Below are 16,274 nucleotides of genomic sequence, written 5' to 3'. Positions count from 1 at the left end.
ATTCTTCTCGTCATCAATATGCAAATTGGAGAAGTTGAAGTCTTTGACTCACTAAGCAAAAAATCGGAACTATACTTGTCTTGTTATTTAATGCTCAAAAGGTAATTTTAAATCTTATCGGTTTGTTTCGTTAATTTCCTGCTATGAACTAATTGATAACTCTTTTATGCATTTTCTTTTGTCGAGCAGCGTGTGGGAAACTTTCATCAAGGAAGATAAGTCCCATGAATGGCCACCGAAGCTGCGATGGAAGGCGAAAGTAAGTAGTACTACCTAGGTCCACACACCTTTAATTATCATACTTGACTATTGTTTGATTGAATTATATTCTTGTAAAGAAATGCCCGCAACAACCACAAGGGACTGATCTCTCGTGGATTCTACGTTTGCGAGTACATCCACGGAATTGTCACGAGAGAATGAATAATGAAAGAAATAAAGAGGTACGAAAACAATATTCACAAATTTGTTTTCTTATCATAAGTTGTGCTGAGTTTCAGTAATAGTTGTTTCATTGTGGTTTGAATATATATATATACACACACATATATCTCATGTATTCATTTGTATCTTATTCTTTTATAGTTAGCAAGAAAGCGGAACAAGCTCTCAATCGATGACCGCTTCATAGCAATAGGCGAGGAATTGGCGGGATTCTTCCTTCGGGACGTCATACCACCAGATCGCAGAGTTCCACTCGAATGAAGATGTACATGCTACATATATAGTTCACTCGAAGAGTACCACTATGCTACATGTAATAGACATATATAGAGTACGCTCGGAGAGTAACACTATGCATGAAGATCGATCTTCATGCATAGTGCTTCTTAATTTGCGATCTTATGCAATTACATGTGTGTTATATTATATGCACCAACTTGATATGCATCATCTTGATCTTCATGTACTACCTAAACCCAAACGCGTTTCGGTGCATCGACGCGATATGAAACAAACCGATATCCCTAAACCCCTCCAAAAACCCTAAAACTTCAATTCTCTGCCGCGGCAGAGATTCGGGCAAATTCCCTGCCGCGGGTACCAACCGGTACCAATGCTCCTTGGCCCTGAGCTCTCCTGGTGGCCCACGTGGAGGCCCCTTTTATACCGGTTCGTAAGCAACCGGTACGAAAGGGGGGGCTTTAGTGCCGGATAATTTATACCGGTTGCTCAACCGGTACGAATGCCCCTCTGGAACCGGTATTGATGAGAGGTTTTCTACTAGTGAGGAGAACACCGCAATGAACAGGTGCACTGCGCCACCAGTTCCCTGATCTCTTCGCCATCTCTACTAGAAAGAGGAGAATGGTGTAAAAGGAGATCCACCAGCAAAATTGGATCAGGTCTCTTGCGCGTATTGCGACCATGGCGTAGTTGAAGCAGTTCATTGCGCTTTGGACAATCATGCAGGGGGTGGTACTGCAGCCACACCCGGACTTGATTCGCTGGACATGGACAGAATCAGGCGTTTACACGACGGCTTCGCTACCGCTACCGGCTCACGGGATCTTGCGCTCCTTTCCGCTCGGCCAAGTTCTGGAAGGGCCATGCCGATGCCAAGTGCAGATTCTTCACGTGGCTAGCTCTACATGGCAAGGTGCTCACGGCCGATAATCTGGCGCTTCGAGGTTGACCACATGACCCGATCTGCAAGTTGTGCCATATCCACCAAGATACGGTGCAGCACCTCACCCTTGACTATCATTTCTCGACCACCGTGAGGGAACAAATCTTCGCTTGGAATGGGACCTTCGGCGTCCCACCGCCTCCAGGCGGTAGGTCGCTTAACGACTGGTGGGATGAGACGATTTCCCACCTCCTAAAGGAAAAGAAGCGAGAGGCGAGCGGCGCGATCATCTACTCCATGTGGGGAGTGTGGAAGGAGAGGAATAGGCGGGTGTTTCAAAACACCGCATTGCAACCGACGGCCGTGGCGGCTCTTGTCAAGGAGGACATTGCCCAGAGGACGTACGCGCACACCCAGGATCCCGGGGACGGGAATTCTGCCTAGTGCTTTTGCTTTCCTTTTTGGTCCTTTCTTTTTCGGTCCGCACGCGGATCCTTTGTAATTAAAACTCTTTTCTATCTAATCGGATGGCAGTTCGACTGCCCATTCCTCAAAAAAAAAAATTTATACAAACTATTTATAAAGCAGTAGTTATGTAGTATTCGAAGTCTGTTGCATCGCTTTTCAAGACAACTAAAGTTGGTCACAATTTAGTCCAATCATAGCACAGCAATAAGAGCAGCTGTTCATGAGTGTGGATAAGTGGTCATAGGACTCGTCTTGTCTTTAGACCTTACAATAAGAACGCCCAGCAGCGGCATGGTGCGGCCGCTAGGAACAAGGCAAACCTTGGAGTTGGCGACAGATCCCCATGGCGGTCGGAGCCATGTCGTGCTCACCCGGGCGGGGCGACATACTACAGATCCCCATGGCCGTCGGAGCCGCGAGCTCCCAGAGCTCTGTCGCGGACGGCGGCAACACCAATAAACCCTAGGGAGGAGGGGAAAAGGGGAGGAGGTGCGAGGACTCACCGGGACCAGTCGCCGAAGGAGGATCTCGTTGGCGCCGTTGTGATTTGGTTGTTCATTCCCGCCGCCGTTTCTTGTTGCCACCGTCGCCTCCCTCTGGCCAGTTCCACGAGCAAAAACACAAGGGTACAGTCATGGGTGAGAATACCCGAGGATTGTGCTTAGCGGGCCGGGAAGTTCGGGGTTGGGCCGGGAAATTTTCTAAAAATACCTAAGAAGTAAACGAGCTGTTCGGGAATTTTCGTGATTTGCTCGTGGGCCGGTAATTTCCCCTCTCAACCACACAAAATCAGAGAAGTAAACAAGGCCTAGGGGTTTTTCCGCAGAAGTGGCGGCCCATGTTTTTTGGGGACGGGGGGAGTATATGATTTGGGACGGAGGGAGTAGGTGCCCGCATCCATCCCCGCCGCCACTCGCCCCCGACTCGAGCTCCTGCTCCTGATCGAGGCTACGATGGCAGGCTCGGTTGAGGTGAAGCGGACGACGGAGGACGAGCGTTCTCCGGCGGCGCGGACCGACTCGACGTTCCAACCGATGCGGCGGAAGGAGACCAAGGTGGCCCTCGACTCGAAGATGAAGCGGGGGATGGACGACGAGCGGTTCAAGGCAACGAGGACCGACCCGAGGTTCCGACCGATGCAGCAGAAGGAGCTTAAGGTGGCCCTCGACTCGAGGTTCACCCCCATACTCACAGACCCAATGTTTGATTATTCGGAGGCGCCGGTGGACAAGCGTGGCAGACGCCGCAAGAAGAGCGCCATGAAGAACCCCATGCTGCGTTACTATCTCAACCAAGAGGAGGGGGACGAAAAGGACAAGGAAAAGACGGAGCAAGAGAAGCTGATTCGTGAAGAGGAGGATCATGAGCTGGAAGAAGAGGATGAACTTGATGAAGAGGAGAGTTCTAGTAGCGACAAGGAGGACGACAAGGAGGACCAGGTGATGTTTCGTTTCCAAATCTGTGATCTGCATTCCGTGAACAAAAAATCGAATTTTACATGCATGCTCAATCAATGTTTATTTTTCAGTTTGTTGTGTATGTTTATGCTTGCTCTAGTTTTAGTGCTATTTTTTCCTTGTAGGGCACAGAACCTTACTGAGCGATGCCTGTTAGGGACAAATATATGCATGTTTCTGTAGCCGTGCAATTCCATATGTGAACTATGAACAACTTTTAACTAAAACTCTCCATCTTATATTCAAGGAGGCTCAATATCTTGGTGCAGTAAGAAATCAGATTGTTTCTCTTTGTCTAAATCTCCTTTAAAATATACATTTCATAATTGAATAAAAACGAGGAGCCGAAGATTCTAGTCCCAAATTTCCTGCTACGGAGCCCGCAAAGGGGCTGTGGCCTTTTTATTGTTTTTGACGACTGGGATGATTTTCTGCAACTTGCCTCATAGTTAGTTTTATACTTTTATTGCCATTATGGGTCTTATATTATGTGTTCTTATATGTTGGATGTCTATATTGTCCCTAAATTATCTACATGAGACACTTTGCTTGCTGTACTTTTCTTGTCTTCAAGGCAGGCATTTTCCTTACATTTGTTATAATTCCTCGACTTATTTATTTATTTTGCAGTATTCTGTTGGCAGTGACCTTGCTCATTACTTGATGGCGAGGCATGATGATACACCTATGATTGACAAGGGAACTCACAGGCTTGCTGTTGTGAATATGGACTGGGATCATATTAAGGTGTGTGCCAGTTCAAATTTCTATTATTTTGAGAAGTAGCCCGTCTGCCTGAACAATTTCAGCCATGTTTAGAAGGCAGTTTATTATTTGAGTTGCATGAGAATCACCTTGAAGGAATGTGTTTTGAGGCCAGCTTGTGTATTTTCTGTGAAGTTAACATGCATTTCTTTGTCCTTGCATTCGTGCACTTATTTCAGACTTCTATAAAACATATCAGTGTTGTTTAGATGGCAGTTCATTGAATACACAATGGTTTTGAAGGCATCCGCCTTAGGATGCTTAGGCGATAAGGCGCACTGCCAGCGCCTTGGAAATTTGCCCGCTTTAGCCGCTTAGGCATCTGCCTTAGGACGCCTTACTGTCTTAAAAACCATGGAATACGTGCTAGTAAAACAGTAAGGAGTTCAGAAGAAAACCCGTGTTAGCTTCTTAGGTTGAAGCACGATGTCATTCATGTTGTTTGGCTTAGAGATGATTTTGTTTCTGGTCTTTTTATTTTGTTGAGAGAACAGGTGAAATATCTAGCACTAAATTTTACCTATTTTTAGTTAAGATATAAATTCACCGAATGTAGATATTCAGGATTAAGAATAAATTCTGAAGTGATGTCAAATAACTGGGTTTTTTGGTCCAGACATCCTCACACAATGATGACCTATTACCCAAATGTCCATATCTATACCCAAATCACCACAGCCATCATCATTTCTTTGTGTCTTGGTTGCTAATAATTGCCAATATCTCACAACATCCATGCATACTTACTCCTAAGTATTTGTTTCTGTAAGGAATCTAAATTAGTACCCTTAGAGTGGAACTGAATCCTAAAGCTTCCAAATGAAATGCCCATTACTCTAATGATTTTTTGCATTTAAATATGTACTAGTATATTGTTTGTTAGGTTAACTATACAATCACTGATATTCTTCCTTTGTTTTGCCCTTTCAACAGGCGGTGGACTTGTATATGGTCATGACATCTTGTATCCCGAAAGGTGGGCGGCTTCTATCAGTCTCGATATATCCAACAGAATTTGGATTGAAGTGCATGGACATTGAGAAAACTCAAGGCCCTTCTGCTCTTGTTGGTCCTGATGGTGATGATGATGGTGGTGGTGGTGGGGAAGATGATAGCAATGATGATGAAGATGATGGTGATGATGTTGGCGAAGAAGATAGTTACATTGACTCTGAGACTGAGAACAGCAAGCTGCGTACTTATGAGCTAAACAGACTGAGGTTAGCAACAAAGGATAGAGATACTTTTGCTGATTTTCATCTTGTTTACTTTTGTTTTTGTCTGGGACTTGTTGAGAAGATTTTGAATGAAATTTTCAAACAAATATACTCCATAATGTTTTCTTGCTAATTAAAATATAAAAATGTTCATATCCTGTGTAAATGTAATTATGGCAGCTTCTCCTTCACATGTTCGGGATTGTGTGGTTATGTCCATGGCCTTGTCTATCCATCTTTTATATTTACCATATGGAAATGTTACTACTTGCCGAGGGTTTGTTGTTCTGCTCTCTGATTGTATTGATCTTGCTGCAGGTACTACTATGCAGTTGTGGTGTGTGATTCCAGTGCAACTGCAGATCACCTATACACAACTCTTGATGGTACCGAGTTCTTGAAAACGGCAAATGTGTTTGATTTGCGGTTTATTTGTGACTCTAGCGAGTTCAAATATCCTGCTCGTGATGTAGCTACAGAGGTATGTTACTCCCTCCGATCCATATTACTTGTCTCTATTATGGATGTATATAGAAGTAAAATACGTCTAGATACATTCATATTATGTTAGTTACCGTTAACATGGATCGGAGGGAGTACTTGATTAGATCATATTTGCATCCATTTTTTTTGAACACGGGAAGGATTCCAAATGACCAGGAAACTGCACTAAAACTTGGTGGTGGGATTCCAAATTACACAGCGGACCTTGTAAAGAACTAAAAGATTACATCAACTATCTACATTACATAAATTTACATACACCAAATCTGAAAATCATGATTTTGTCCTTTGCTGGAGAGATTTTGTTGAAGCTTTAGAGCATGGGCACCTGCACCTTCTGGGGACATCACCAGTTCACCACTTGGGAGTGAGGAGGTGGTGGACGCTGTTTTGTTGCCGAGGAGCCTCCATCTTGGCCTGCAACCCTGGAGGTTGAGAATATCTGCCCTTACGGCCAGAAGAGCCAGTGGCGATATTGCGTCGGCCATTGCAGCACCATTGGGAAAGCACTCCAAAATGCATGGGCGCAGCTTCGCTCCCTTCCCATTAGGATTCAGATCTGGATGATCCTGCCCCCTTCCGCCACCATGATTTCAAAAAAAGGACCAAATCGTCCCAGATCTGAGCTCCACTGAACTTATTGAGAAAGGTGTCGCCAGATCCCATGCCCTCCTTCATTCTGCACCATGAAGAACAAACAGAGGAGCATGCTGGCCACTCCACCCCTCCGCTCAGGTGGAGGGGATAAGGAGTTGAGAGATCAGAGAACTTGATTTTTCCACATATTTGTTGGTGGACATGTTGAACTGGCGGGTGCTGATTATATTATGTTTCTTTCTAATTGATTTTCAAATATATGATTCTATGTAGGCAGAAGTTACCTTTCAGTTGTACTAAAAGAGGTCTTATCAGTCTGTAACTTGTTTGACTTCGTGCAGGCACCTCTGAGTTACAAGGAGCCTGTTTTTGAGACTTGTGCTTTACAGCATACCAAAGTTAAGCCAACCTGGGATGATGATGAACCAGAACGTAAGATCTTGAGGCAGAAGTTCAAAGATAAGGTCAGCTCTATTATTTCAATTAACTTATTATATTTGCTTACGTAAAACTAAAAAGTTAGTTTCTCTTTGAATATATAAATGTCAAGGGAGGAAAACCCAGTGTCAGCTATCAAGATAGGCTTTCAGCACTAGTGAATAATAATAAACAAATAAATACAGTATCATAAAAAACCGTTGGTCATTGTTTCTTGTCCTCTACTTTATTTATCCATCTTTGACGTCTTTCTGTTGCAGTTTGATGACCTGGGTAAATATATTGCAAGTGGTGAGAGTGCATCAGAAGATGATTCCGATGATGAGTATCTGCCAAATGGTGTAGCAAAAAGGAAGTTAACAAATGAGGAACGGTTGGCTCTTTTACAAGGAAATAAATCTGATGAGGAACAAATAGGTGACCAGGACATGGAGATAACATTCAACATGAAGCTTGAGGACCTCAGCAAACGTATCCTTGAGAGAAAGAGCATCGAGACGAAGACTGTCTGGGAGATGAACCAAGAAAAAATGAAGGAGAAACGGAAAGCTAGAAAGAGGTGGTCAAAGGATGATGATGACTATAGCGAGCAAGATAGCGCTGATGATTTCCTTGATGATGAGAAGTCGGATGAAGAAGTAAAGCCGATGAAGAAACCAAAGCTGAAGGCCAAAGGGAAAGGAAAGGACAAGTCTCGAGATGTAGCTACGGAGGTACCTTACTTGAACAGTTTGTTTCTGCATCCTTATTTCATAGTATTAAACTTTCACACTTGCCAACATTAAAGTTTCTCCCTTTCAGTGGTGGCTTGATTATATTCTGTATGCATTTCTCTACCCGTTTGTCTCATGAAAATATTTAATCTAAATTGAAGGAGAAGCATAAAGCTAGGAAGAGGTCGTCAAAGAATGTTTTGGGAGTTAAGCCAACAAAGAAAGAGAAGGTGAACGCCAAAGGGAAAGGAAAGGACACACTTCGAGAGGAGCATTATGAGGCACAAGCAACTAAGGAGGAGTTGGAGCTCTTGGTTGCTGCTAGTGAGGATGTAGCCAATGGTGCAAAGGGCTATAACATAAAACGGAAGAGTAAAAAGGGCAAGAAGGGCAAGGATTCTGTCGAGGACAAACTTTCTGAAATTGATCTTAGCAAAGATGAGAGGTTCTCACCCATGTTCACGTCTCATCTGTATGCATTGGATCCTACTGATCCCCGGTACAAGAGGTACCACAAGCTTCCATAATCATCGTTTCCTTATCCTGCTACTGTACAATCTGTTTGACCTCTGTTAATTTATGCTTACTGTGAATGGTTTTGTACAGGAGTGCCACCTCCCTCATGCTAAAACAAGCTGGGAAGAAGGGTGCACATGTAAGCACATTGGATAGTGAACCACCTGTGGAGGAGTCATCTCCACCAGATGGTGCATCACCTAGGAAGGCCAATCAGAAACACACTGAGAATCTGCAGATGCTGTCTACTGTCAATTCTCTCAAGAGGAACCTTGCTGCGTTCAAAAAAGCAAGCAAGCCTGAAGGTTGGTTTTGCTCTGATACTCAGCGGATGGATTTGATTTAGGATATAGCCTGAAGGCTCGTCTTTTGTGGTATATGACAGCAGACCCTCGTACACGTGCTTGAAGGATGTCTTGGATTTTGTTGCTCTCCTCTTCAACCTCCTTCACTGGTGGCCGCTTGAAGGATGGCTTGGATTTGTTGCTCTCCTCTTCAACCTCCTTCACTGGCCCATCTGAAGGGCTTTTTGTTTACTTGCCGGAGTGTAGGCTCCTCGATGATCCATATCGTTGGTGGCCTGTTCTTTCTCTAGATTTCATTCCAGAGGGTCTGGCTCTGATGTATTTTTAATTGTCTTGCTCTAATTTTAACTATCTATCGGGACTCATATGTAACTGGAGTTGTATCCTCTACAACTTAGATGTTAGGCTTCTGTTTGACATATATCATGTGAGGCTTTATATAATACTAGTCTCTCTGTCCTATGAAACTTGTCTTAGATTTGTTAAAATTTAGATGTATTTGTCTCATCTAAATTTTGACAAATCTTAAACTACATGAGTAATTGGATGTCACAACTGTTAGAGCTAGACCTGATCTAAAAATGATTTACCATTTTAACGCAATTTTGCCAATGCGGATGAGCAAGAAATTTGAAAAAAGCATGAACAACAAAATTCACAATAAAAAAGCAAATCCGAGGATCAAGGCTGACTGAATCAAAATTGATGGGTAGTGCCTCCATCATTACCATGAGCCATGAGGTGACTAAGAGAATACTCGCAACAGCTGTGACTACCGTCATACCGTGCGGCAAGTCGGATACTAAGGCTACTCATAGTGAGAAGTAACATAAGGTGGCGTCATGCATAAGTTACTAGTCCATGTTACTCTCTTCATAGTAGAAAATAAGTTAGAGGTAGTATCATGCAAAGTCTCATTTATTAATTTGTATACTTATTTTGTCTTGGGAGTGAGTAACATAGCTAGTTAACACCTCCATCCCTTTCTTCATTTATTGTTATGATATGTCACCAAAATACCTTTTGAGAAGTCCAATTTATCCCTCTAAACTTGTCTCAAAGTTCAATTGACACCCTCAACTATGATTTGGTTCAACCTTCAACCCTAAATTCTAAAACAGTTCAGAATTGCCCTTCCAGCCATGTTGATTTGTTTTTTTTTTGCTACATCAACATTTTCCGGTATGTGTCGGTCAAAAATACATTTGTGTTCCTGTACCCGTACATGCATCTACCACATAAGTGATGAGATGATCGGTCTTAGTCTCCTATAAAAAGGGCAGTATTGATCGGGCAGCTAGATTTCGGCGCCGGCAGCTCCTGCTGAGGGCGCTGTCCGCCTCTCCTCATGCTATCGGCCGCCGCTAGGGCCCTCGTTAAGTCACCCAAAACCTGATGTGTTGGATGCTAAATACGGAGTATAAAGCAACAACAGCAGTTAGGCAGCCGAGCTTGCAAGATGGACGCGCCCCGCCTCCACGAGCACCCGCTGCTCGCCATGCTCCTGGCCTGCTCTCTCCTCGCGTTGGCCGGCAGCGCGCAGCCGGCGACGCCGCTGCAGCAACAGCAGCAGCAGGGTATGAGCAGCGACTACGCGACGGACCAGGAGATGCGCGTCAGCACGACCATGATCGCGCTCCTCGCCGCCGTAATCGTGGTGTTCCTCCTCATCGCGGCCTCCATCATCTACCTCCGCCACTGCACCGGCTACTCCCACGCCTACCCCGGCCGGCCGTCCGACCGCGCCGCTCCCGTCGCCGACGTGTCGCTCTCGACCTTCCTCGCGCGGCGGCTGCACAGGCGGACGCGCGGGCTCGACGCCGACGTGGTCGAGGCGTTCCCCAGCATGCGGTACGCGGAGGCCAAGGCGCTGCGCGTGGGGTCGAAGAAGGCCGTGAAAACCGTAACGAGAGATACGTGCGTAGAATAGAATAGCCTACCCCGATGTGCCTCATCGGGTAGGGATCTCACATATATATATATATGGTATAAAGTCCGTATTACAAACGTGTACGTATGTGTATAAGAATACATCATACATATTTAGTCTAACACCCTCCCTCAATCTCAACTAGGGAAAGATTGAGATTGCGCTTACAACCCTCATACAATGTTAAAGGGAGAGGCTTAGTAAACATATCAGCAACTTGATCCTTCGAAGAGATGAACCGAATCTGCAGTTGTTTCTTAGATACACGCTCGCGGACAAAGTGAAAGTCAACTTCAATGTGTTTTGTCCTTGCATGGAAAACCGGATTGGATGACAAATATATAGCACCAATATTATCACACCAGAGTACCGGAGGTTGAACTTGAGCAACACCAAGCTCCCGCAGTAATGACTGTACCCAAATAAGCTCAGCTGTAGCATTAGCAAGAGCCTTATATTCTGATTCAGTACTAGACCGAGACACGGTAGATTGCTTGCGAGCATTCCAGGCGATCAAATTACCTCCATAAAAGATGGCATAACCCCCCGTGGATCGCCGATCATCAATACTGCCAGCCCAGTCTGCATCGGAAAAGGCTGAAAGCAATGTACAAGGGGAAGACCAAAGCTGCAGTCCAGTGTCAACTGTGTGATGAACATAGCGAAGAATGCGTTTAACAGCAGACCAGTGAGGGGTACGAGGCTCATGAAGATATTGACACACCTTGTTGACCACAAAGGATAAATCAGGTCGTGTCATAGTGAGATACTGAAGACCACCAATAATACTGCGATACTGAGTAGTCTCCTCAGGAGACAATGGATCACCATCAGTGCTGCAAAGACGTTCGGAGGACGCCATAGGTGTAGTCACAGGGGTGCACTTTAACATGCCAGCACGCGCAAGAAGCTCCAGGGCATACTTACGCTGTCGAAGAAGAAGACTACCCGAGGTGGGTGATGATACCTCGATCCCCAGAAAATAATGCAGAACACCAAGATCCTTAACAGAGAACTCAGAGCAAAGCTGGCTGATCAACCCGGGAATAGCAGCAGCTGTGGAGCTCAGGACAATGATATCATCAACATAAACCAGTAGATAGACTGTAACATCGAGACGCCGAAGGACAAATAAGGATGTATCAGTCACAGAAGGAGAGAATCCCAAGGATCCAAGGGCAGAACTGAGACGAGCATGCCAAGCACGAGGAGCCTATTTCAGTCCATACAATGACCTGACCAGTTTGCAGTAGTGACCATGCTTATCAGAATCAACAAAACCAGGAGGTTGGCGCATATATACCTCTTCATCCAGAAACCCATTAAGAAAAGCATTTTGAATATCAAGCTGACGAAGGTGCCAGCGGTGAGAAAGAGCCATAGCTAGCAACAGACGAATAGTGGCTGGTTTAACCACAGGACTGAAAGTCTCATCATAATCCAGACCATAACGCTATTTGTAACCTTTGGCGACAAGACGTGCCTTGTACCTTTCAATGGATCCGTCTGCATGAAGTTTCACCTTAAACACCCATCGCGAATCAATCAAATTAACTCCAGGAACAGGGGGTACTAAACGCCAAGTGCCATTAGCCTGAAGTGCAGAAAACTCAGCCTCCATAGCATCACGCCAGTGCGGAGTGCGAAGAGCTTCTTTGTGATCACGAGGTTCATGAGTATGTCGCAGTGCTGCATGAGCCTCTAGCACGCTGGTCCAAGCAACTGTGCCATCGGTGCGCTGTTTAGGCTGATGTATACCATGTCGTCGGCGTGTCATCGGACCAGCTGGAACCGACGAAGTAGTCCCTGGTGCTGTAAGCGGAGCGGTTGATACAGAGGGCAGAGATGTCTCAGTTGGAGAGACCAATGGAGTTGTTGCCGTGGGAGAGACCGGCCTGGAGGATTGCACCGAGTTGTCACAAGGAGCAGAAAACGGAGACGATGGAGATGCTGTCTCCGTAACAGCAGGCACAGACGACGGTTGACTTTGCACGGGCGAGTTGGGCGCGACAGGCGAGACGCATGCAGGCGTAGCAGGCGAGACGCATGCAGGAGCAGCAGCGGAAGCATCTCCAGGCGTGGGTGCGGCAGAACCTCCTGGCGCATGTGATGCTGGCGCTGCTTCTGCCGGCTCGCATGCAAGCTGTCGTGCGGGGCAGGAGCGCAAGGCAGAGCCGAGTAGCGGCTCAGCTGCAGCTGAGGGAGCGCAGCCCGAGGCAGCTGGTGGAGCAGCACTGCTGCATGGCTGCACGCAGCCCGATGCTGAGCCATGCAGATGAACACCCTGATCAACGTAACCAGGCGAGGAAGATGGCGATAAAATTTCCACACGACTGCCACGTCCGAGACCTGCACCATGGTTAGCAAGCAAGGGCAAGGCATTTGCAACATCCATAAATTGGTCAGCAGAAAGTAAAGATGACTCCGAAAAAGGTGGTAGATCATGAGAGTTTGGCATATTTGAAAAGGGAAAAACGTTCTCGTCAAAAACAACATCTCTAGATATATAGACATGGTTAGACGGAACATGAAGACATTTATATCCCTTGTGAAGAGAACTATAGTCCAGAAACACACACTTCTTCGAGCGAAAATCAAGCTTATGATTATTATAGGGTCGAAGGTGTGGCCAGCAACCACACCCAAACACCTTAAAAAAGGTATAGTCAGGTGTTTCATTAAGAAGTCTCTGAAGAGGTGTTTTCATCGCAATGGTGCGACTCGAAAGCCTGTTAATAAGAAAACAAGCAGTAGCGAAAGCATCATTCCAATAACACAAAGGAACAGATGCATGTGCTAATAAAGTAAGACCGGTTTCAACAATGTGACGGTGCCTACGCTCAACAGTGCCCTTTTTTTGGTGTGTATGAGGACACGACACACGATGTGAGACACCCAAGTTATGAAAGAAAGGATGGAGTTTTTCATACTCCCCACCCCAATCAGTTTGTACATGAATGATCTTGCGATTTAAGAGACGTTCAACATGTTTTTGGAACTGGAGAAACACATCATAGACATCAGATTTATGTTTGAGTAAGTAGAGCCAAGTGAAACGACTATAAGCATCAACAAAACTCACATAAAAGCGATGTCCACTAACAGAGGTTTGGGCAGGACCCCACACATCAGAATAAATAATCTCTAATGGAAACTGTGTTACACGGGTAGACAAAGGAAAGGGCAACTGATGGCTCTTCCCTTGCTGACATGCATCACAAACAGACTCAATTTTATTTGACTCATGTGTAGATGGTAACTCATGACTACGAAGAACATGTTGAACTACTTGTAAAGCTGGATGTCCTAGACGATGATGCCACATATGACGCGACACCTTGACACTGGAAAGGGCTTGCTTGATGACAGGTGCTTTAATCTCATAGAGACCTCCACTGCAACGACCTCTAAGGATGGGTGCTCTCGTGTATAGGTGTTGCGGTCAGAAACCCACCGGCGAGCAGCGACGGGCAACACGGTAGAGCCGGGAGGCTCCCAGGACTGCGGCTGGCCCTGGTCCCTCCGAGCGACGGCCCGCAAAGACTCGGCACGCACGTCCGATGCCGATGCAAGGGCGTGCCACCCGACCTATACCTGGTCGGGAAGGTGTTGGATGTGCCTCGCTTAGTTTCCTGCATGGCATACACGTAAACATTAAATACGAGCCTCGATCGGCTCTCGAGTTGTCCTGTGAATCGGCTCAAAGAGCCGATCCACCCATGATCCGTACGAGGTGTACGATCAGATGGTGGTCCTGCTTGATCAAGATAAAGCTAAAACGACCTACTACGATTTAGGGTTTTCACCACATAATCGGAACATCCTACTCGTGATTGAGCCTGGCGGCCACGCACGGTAATCGTAAACCGACCCTAGACAAGGCCTAAAAACCAACACGAAGTTGATCCCCGGAACATCCTGTCTAGGGCTAGCAAACTACACCCTACGCGCCACTCGGATCCTTCAACCCGTTTGTAAGGCCTAACTATGCAGATATTAAACTAATCCTTGAAGAACAAGGAGCAAACATAACGGATCGGATCTACTAAATAATGATCAAGGTGGGTGCCGCCCTTACACCCAAGATAGGTGTAAGGGCGGCTAGACGTCTAAGGGTTGCATGGACGAAAGCATATGATACGATGAAACAATGCTAACCCTAAAACGTCTATGATAACTACGTTGCTCGCCATCAACAAGGCTTCAGCACGAGCAACGCATGAACGATGAATAAGCGTGTACTGCCTAGATCGCAAGATGCGATCTAGGCAGCATGATGCTTACCCGGAAGAAACCCTCGAGACAAGGGAGTTAGCGATGCGCCTAGATTGGTTTGTGGTGAACGTGATTGTTGTTTATTTCATAAACCCTAGATACATATTTATAGTCCGTAGACTTTCTAACGTGGGAATAATCCCAACCGGGCACGAGCCCAAACTCCATCTAACCGACACGTAATCTACTATATTACAGATACACGGGCAAACTAGCCCAAACTTTACATATAAGGCCGATTCATGTATCTCTCCCATGTATATTCTTCAAGCCCATCTCCAATCGCGGCCCACCTCTGATCCGGTCAAAATCTGGTGATAACACATGCCCCCCTGGTTTTGGAAATGACAATTCCAAAATCACTCCATTTTTTCTTCGTCGGGTCATGTCGTGGCAGAGCAGAACCGCTGCAGAATCTTTCATCATGTCGCCTCGCCTCCTCGGCTTCTCTACATGAATTGATAGATTCGGCATCACGTCCTCGAGAACCGTCGTGGCATTAAATCTCCACTATATCCCCTTTTATTTAACCGCTGAGTAATTTGCTTCTTCATCCTCTTCCTCAGTATCAGACACCGAAAAACCCTCCCCCACCATGGACTCATCCTCCTCCTCCGCTGCATCGGCCATCTCCTTCCAATCCTCTTACTCAAGCGAGCCGATGCAAGAGCACAACCAACATGAAGAGCCGGAGTGGGACTTTGACTTCGTGCCCGACGGCCCACCTGAGGCCCTCGTCGGGTCAGATGGGGATTTGCCCCTGACCGATGGAGAGGACGACCTCCAGTTCCTGATTAATGGAGAACTGGTGGCGGAGAGTGAGGACGACCTCCTCTCTTGGGGTAACTTCGCTTCCTCCGGCGAAGAGGAAGAAGAGGAGGATGAAGAGGACGACACCTCCTCCGACGAGGAAGAAGAGGAGGGCGACACTTCTTCTGACGAGCCGCCGGCGAAGCGCTTTCGCGGCTGGGCTTGGTCAGATGACGACGAGGACGATGATGACGAGGAAGAAGCCCCCATCAAGGGCTACGGCAGTAGCGACGAGGAGCTCGCCAGCAGCAGCACCGACGGCGGCTACAATGGCGACGATGAGGACAGCGACGGCCCCTAGAGCAGGGGCCAATTAGTGTAGGACCAGTAGTAGCAGTGCATTAGGCATCGGATGATCCTTTTGAGAGCCATCGGCTCTTTCTTGTAAAGCCGTTTCTTTGAATCAATAAGAATTGTTCTTCTAATTTGTCTCTCAATTCATCTAATTTCAAGTCTTCCATTTGCCTCACCAAGACCGATAGCAACGTATCGGACTTTTCGCCTCAGACGCCCATGAAGCCAGACTCAGATACCAATTTAGACAGTCAGTCAAACACTTCTCCAATTCAGACTGTAATTTGATATCTGACCATAATACTTTGCAATTCTATAGCCGATGGCTGTTCATCGGCTGTTTTGAAGATCCAGTCTCCTTCATCTTTTTGCAGCAACAGGACGGTCCAGACCCTGTAGATGATGATGGCTTCCC

At 46.2% G+C, this 16,274-nt stretch overlaps 1 protein-coding gene and 1 pseudogene across 3 annotated transcripts; both read left to right on the top strand.

Annotated features, from left to right (window-relative positions):
- Positions 1-3,081: 3,081 nt before the first annotated feature.
- On the top strand, positions 3,082-9,010 carry LOC124693133 (ESF1 homolog). 3 transcript variants are annotated; one of them, XM_047226587.1, is made up of 8 exons: positions 3,082-3,477; positions 4,126-4,242; positions 5,194-5,480; positions 5,796-5,958; positions 6,920-7,042; positions 7,277-7,729; positions 7,891-8,237; positions 8,336-9,010. In XM_047226587.1, exons 1-8 carry the CDS (start codon positions 3,112-3,114, stop codon positions 8,589-8,591), a joined length of 2,112 nt encoding a protein of 703 aa, XP_047082543.1. In that variant the 5' UTR covers positions 3,082-3,111; the 3' UTR covers positions 8,592-9,010. The 3 variants fall into 3 exon arrangements, with proteins under 3 accessions (XP_047082543.1, XP_047082541.1, XP_047082540.1); XM_047226585.1 differs by lacking the exon at positions 3,082-3,477 and having other exon boundaries at positions 3,687-4,242; positions 8,336-8,550; positions 8,634-9,010; XM_047226584.1 differs by lacking the exon at positions 3,082-3,477 and having other exon boundaries at positions 3,687-4,242; positions 8,336-8,550; positions 8,631-9,010.
- A 969-nt stretch (positions 9,011-9,979) lies between these two features.
- Positions 9,980-16,274, top strand: part of LOC124688333 — a 28,613-nt pseudogene continuing 22,318 nt past the window's right edge.

Source organism: Lolium rigidum, chromosome 2, assembly GCF_022539505.1.
Source record: "Lolium rigidum isolate FL_2022 chromosome 2, APGP_CSIRO_Lrig_0.1, whole genome shotgun sequence".
In the NCBI taxonomy this organism is placed as follows: domain Eukaryota; kingdom Viridiplantae; phylum Streptophyta; class Magnoliopsida; order Poales; family Poaceae; genus Lolium; species Lolium rigidum.
Note: the sequence above shows the minus strand (reverse complement) of the source record. Positions and strands in the feature narration are given on the sequence as shown.